Source organism: Ostrinia furnacalis, unplaced genomic scaffold (assembly GCF_004193835.3).
Source record: "Ostrinia furnacalis isolate ACB-3 unplaced genomic scaffold, ASM419383v2 OfSCF2663, whole genome shotgun sequence".
In the NCBI taxonomy this organism is placed as follows: domain Eukaryota; kingdom Metazoa; phylum Arthropoda; class Insecta; order Lepidoptera; family Crambidae; genus Ostrinia; species Ostrinia furnacalis.
In genome coordinates this window covers 36872-42370 of record NW_021132902.1, presented here as the reverse complement: position 1 = coordinate 42370, position 5499 = coordinate 36872, and the positions used below count along the sequence as shown (strand labels likewise).

At 34.3% G+C, this 5499-nt stretch overlaps 1 protein-coding gene across 1 annotated transcript; it reads left to right on the top strand.

Moving 5' to 3' along the window:
* Window positions 1-535: 535 nt before the first annotated feature.
* On the top strand, window positions 536-5499 carry AST-A (allatostatin A). The gene is made up of 3 exons (XM_028309221.1): window positions 536-809; window positions 3624-3739; window positions 4264-5499. Exons 1-3 carry the CDS (start codon window positions 565-567, stop codon window positions 4569-4571), a joined length of 669 nt encoding a protein of 222 aa, XP_028165022.1. The 5' UTR covers window positions 536-564; the 3' UTR covers window positions 4572-5499.

Genomic DNA, 5499 nt, shown 5'->3' with positions numbered 1-5499 from the left:
GGACACCCGAAAAATAATATGTACGCTATTTCGTGAGTCAATTAATCGCAATTTTAAAGGAATTCTACGTTTTCATATAACTTTTTTCTAAGCCAAATCAATTGTCAAGGAACACATGAAACCACCATTACAAGTTTTATTTAAATGGACGTTCCTTCGCCTTCTTATAAGCTTAAGAAGTTGGAGCGCTAACCTTACGGTGAGAGCAACCTTTACAAGCCGCAAAGATGTTTTTGGCTCTCTGAGAGTTTGAAGCTTCGTATTGCTCTCATTTTTGGCGCCACAATGTTGGTACTTGGTTTTTTAGATAGCTTAAATAATAGAGTTTTTGTAGTAATGAAGAATTTTTATAAATTATATTCCATTTGCTTATTATTTGAGCTAGAAAAAAAACTTACGAACTTACGTACTATCACGAACTAGTAGCCGTTTACCTTAGTCATTGCTGTCACGAGCAATGTGTTCTGTTTTTGGGCATATTGCTGCGACACGGGCCCCGCCCCTTTATCAATCTCTCTTTAATTTCTGTGATCTGTGTTCTCAATCAATCCTTTCTTCCCCAGAATGCTGTACACATCCATCCCTGTCTACTTCCTGCTGCTGGGCGCGGCGCTGTGCGCGCCGGAGCGCGTGCAAGTGGACGACGTGCGCGAGCACGACGCGCCCGACGCGCCCGCGCACGACTTGACGCACGTCGCGCCGCTCGAGAAACGGTCCCCGCACTACGACTTCGGTTTGGGGAAGAGGGCGTATAGCTATGTGTCGGAGTATAAGAGGCTGCCGGTCTACAACTTTGGATTAGGGAAAAGGTACGCTTTTTAAAACAACTAATGTTTGTTAGTTAATAAGGCTGGATTGCACCATCTTACTTTAACATTAACAAACGTCAAAAGTCTGTCAAACTCCATACAATAGTTACGGTTAAGAGCGTTGTCACATTTTTCATGCAGAAATCGAGAATTTGGCAGATTTCGAAATGATTTTAGTCATATAATTTATTGTTATAGCTTCTTTTGACTTATACCATCGTAATTATCATACGTTTTCCCGGAATGTCTATTGACAAAATCTCGTTCAAATTGGATTTTTGCCTACGAAAACAGCGAATTTCGAAAGCCCGATTTCCAGGTAACTCGCGAAGGCACAACTTTGAACTAATATTACAACAAATTTATTTCTAAGTAAGAAGATAGAATGTATTCATTAGAATAAGCATACCCTGAAGAAGAAAGTGTATTGAGAAAATTTTGATGTTTAACCTTTTCGCTCGGAGCGATGACGTTTATCGCACTCCCTTTCGCTCGCGAGACTGTCATGGCGGAATGTCGCAAAAATTTTGGAAGTTACAAAACTAATTTGTTTATCTTTTTCATTCAGACCTAATTGCTGAAACTTGGTAGGTTTCATCCTGAATATATAAGGTGTTACTTATCAACTTTTACAGAAGTATTCAAATGATAAATAATACAAAAATATGTACCTAAAATTGAGGCTTGACCAAGGCATGCACTTGCATTTATAAAAATGGTGATAACAAGAATAAAACTTGACTAATCTTAGAGAAATATATAAAACTATGTTTAGAAATAAATAATAATTATTATAATATCACCAGATTTTTTCATTTCACACAAAATTTTAGTATTATCTTGAATGAAACAAATCCATACTTTTTGGTTTAGAGTTCTCTCAAGTTTCAGCAATTGTTTTTGAACTAATAAAGTATTGATTTGAAATGAAACTATGCAAAAATTGTTGAAAATATTCATTACGAGATCTATTTACAAATATTTGCACTAAATAATACTTGATAACAATAAAATTTGTCATGCAACATACGAAAGTCGCTAGAACCAATCCACCATGTTTAGGACATAATTTCTCCATTACCACTACAAAGGAAGTAATAAATAACGACAACACAAAGAAATATTGTTTCTTTCTTATCGCTACACCCACTTGTGTTATTACAAAGCAAAAAAGCACTTGAAATCACGAAACAAAATATGCAAATATGCAAGCACAAACGTGACCGAACTCGCGGGAAAGACTTGAACTGTCAGCACTTCATTTCTCAATATTTGTTTTTGAATGAATGAAAGTTTATGATGTCAAATTGAGGAGCAGTTCTTTGTCTCCTTTTTTCTCGTAATCACTTCGTATAAATAAGAAAGGAATAGAGAACTAGAAACGCATTTTTAAATCGGTAGCGTTCTCGCGCACATATGCGCGCGCCCCGAGCCAACGGATAGTAGCATTGTCGCGCGCACATTTGCGCGTTTCCCGAGCGAGAAGGTTAAATGATATCAGTATTTACCTCTTTGATTTCCTGACTTGTTTAGATTTACAAAAACTAAATATTTATTATTAACTTTTAGATAATAATTTGAATGGCGCTTACGATGTTTAGTTACGAGCTCTTTGATGGACACAGATATTATAGATAACGTTTAAAAAATGGCACGCTCGTTTTCATACATTTCATTATATTTATTTAACCTATTCATATTATGTGCGGAAACGTCACAAAATCAGAATAAATTTTAATTTTTCCATCCCGCATCATAAAAACTAAAAAGTCAAAAGTAAAATTTAAATAGTAAATATTTTTCATAAACAAGCTTTTGATGCTGTAAAAAGAATAAAATAAAACATAAATTGTTTCAAACCCATAAACTTATTACTTTACTCAATTTAAAGATTAAAAACTTGTCGCGGGATTTACTAGTGTAAAAAATACATTAATTACGTAACTTGATTTTGCTAAAAGTCTGATCTGAGAAAAAATCAAGTAGGTAAATTATACATTATTTCTTTATTATTATGTATGATGTACTGTCTTAGGTACGATACAACTACGGATTAAGATCGTTTAGTCGACGCAGCGTTGAAATTGTACAGATAAATGCAGTTTGCGCACTCACTACGCGACGTCAAGCAATAAAAACCTAGAATTCGAACGCCAACTTTTTGCTACAACGCTCTTAAAGTAAGATGGTGAAACAGGAGTCATATTAGGTATTTTAAAAATACAATTTTCGCATTGAATATGGGACAGACTTCTAAAAAAACAAGTGAAATAATCCCAAGTTTGTTCCCAAATGGTCTAGCAACATATTTTCACTAAAATGTAGAGTTAGGAGGAGTTTGACTCTAAGATAAGATATAACTTTTTAACACGCTTTTATTAGGTCGACCTGTATGTAGGTAACTATGTAGATAATGGAATCTATGAATCAGAATTACACGCACTTCTAATTCTTGTATCATCATGAAACTTATCAATTTTATGTAGGACTATAAACATGGCCTACTCTAAGGCTCTAATGAAGTAAACAGAGAGTATATTTTGTTGTTTATTTTTGGCTTTTTAGTGCAGCAACTAAAAGGGTGTTTTTAGTTTTTTATTCACAATGCGAGTCACTATTGTCTCGTCTTGAGAAAAGTACTGTCTACTGTCTCTTAAGTCATAAAGTGATCCTAATATAATAGACTCGTACGATACTCATGCGCAGAACTACTTGCAGCGAATTTTCTGCTACCGGTAGAAAATTACTGTCATGTAAAAATAACTCCTTTTAAAAAATTTATGAAATGTAGATTCAAGACTCACCAATTTCCAGATCTCGTCTGTACTCGTTCGGGCTCGGCAAGCGGTCGGTGGAGGACCAGCCGGCTGAGGACTTTGGCTCCGAAGACCAGCTCGCCGAGTTGTTCGACCAGTATGAGGACTCACCAGGTAAGGTCATTTCAAAGCTCGTTTAGGTTTAAGTTACACGAGAACCTCCTATTTTTTTAAGTCGGTTAAAAATAAAGTACTTTTTTATTGTTTACACACACAGCCTTAGCCAATGTCAAGTAAATCAATTAATAATATTCAAATAATTAATTATTCAAAAAATTATATCAGTAAATGATGCATGATATCCACTGGCCTATTACAATTAATAGGCCAGTGGTTAATACTGGGACATGTAAAAGTGCTTTTAAAAAGCCTATTTGCAAAAATAAATGAGTTTTGAGTTTTTACTTGAGTTTCATGAAAGATGTGACCCTTTACTGAACAAATGCAGACTTCTTCAGAGATTTTGAAGCGATTCTGCTCTGCTTTGTATCATATCATTTGCCTACACATTAAACACGCTCCACATAATTTCACATGAATACAATACATAATTGAAAATAAAACGAAACTGCTGAACATAAAGCTTCCTTTCCCGTCAAAAAGTCAAAACTTTTTGCTCACAGTCAACTTCTTTACAGTATACGAAGAGAAGCGCGCCCGGCCCTACAGTTTCGGCCTCGGCAAGCGATTCGTGGACGACGACACAGAAGAGAAACGCGCGCGAATGTACGATTTTGGACTCGGAAAACGGCTGCCGCTCTACAATTTCGGCCTTGGCAAGCGAGCGAGGAGCTACAACTTCGGCCTTGGCAAGCGACTAAGCAGCAAGTTCAATTTCGGCCTTGGCAAGCGACAGAGAGACATGCACCGCTTCAACTTTGGCCTTGGCAAAAGATCGGCCGAAGACGCTTCTCTCGACGACAGTGATAATTATTATGAGGTTTAAATTATTTAATTTAAGTTTTACGTGTGAAGTCACGTGGGATATCTTTTGATAAGTTCTTTATCTTTTGTTATTTCATCGTTTTTTTTTTCTCTTGAAATATTTGATAAAAAGATTGTTTTTATACGTGAATGGTACATAAGTTTGTTTTTACATATGACTCGAAACTACTTTACATTTTCTTGTGAAAACTCCAGCCAATTTTCACAGGTAAATAGAAAAAAGTTTCATAACTTCGATTGGTTTTGCGTCCCACGTGAGTTTTCACAGAGTGATTTATTAATATAGATATTTATTTATCTATAAAATCTCGGACTGGACTTTAAATTGTGTTATTCGATGTAGATTCAGAAGTAATAATAAAATTGTATTATTGTAAGATGGTGAGCTATCAGAGCAAATATTTTTATGGTACGTTTAATTATACGCAATATTCGTTTAATTGAAATCTTAGCCAATTAAAAACAATTAAACATTATAATGTATCGACGGTGTCAAGACGTTGCATTCAAATTAATTTTGTAAATTATTGTTAAATGTTTGTAGTTATTTATGTAAAGGTTGGAGAAATAGCTAGTTAACTTAAAAATATGTTACGTGTTACGATTCCTAACAAATCGAAATTAACTTATTATTTTTTATAACTTAACATGTAATTTGTAGTGCTCATGTTGCGACTAAACTTTTAGTACTACTTTTAAAAAGTTGTATAAGTTTTAATTTATTTTTGAATGGTTATTTGGGAAGTCTCTTTTATTAATTAAAAAACTGGTAGTTGTTTAGTTTTATTTTAAGTTATTTAAAGTTTTTTTACTAAATCTTGTCATTTTCTAGTCATTTAGGAATCGTAACACAATACTAATAAGTACAGATAAGCAAATTAAATAATTAAGTTTCCTTAAGACTTAAAATGTGTTGTTTTGAATATAAC

What these genes read in the sequence shown, in the direction of transcription:
- AST-A (XM_028309221.1), top strand. Translation starts at nt 565, where the DNA reads ATGCTGTACACATCCATCCCTGTCTACTTCCTGCTGCTGGGCGCGGCG. An exon ending in AACTTTGGATTAGGGAAAAG is followed by an intron (nt 810 to 3,623) that starts GTACGCTTTTTA and finishes ACCAATTTCCAG; the next exon opens with ATCTCGTCTGTACTCGTTCG. An exon ending in CCAGTATGAGGACTCACCAG is followed by an intron (nt 3,740 to 4,263) that starts GTAAGGTCATTT and finishes ACTTCTTTACAG; the next exon opens with TATACGAAGAGAAGCGCGCC.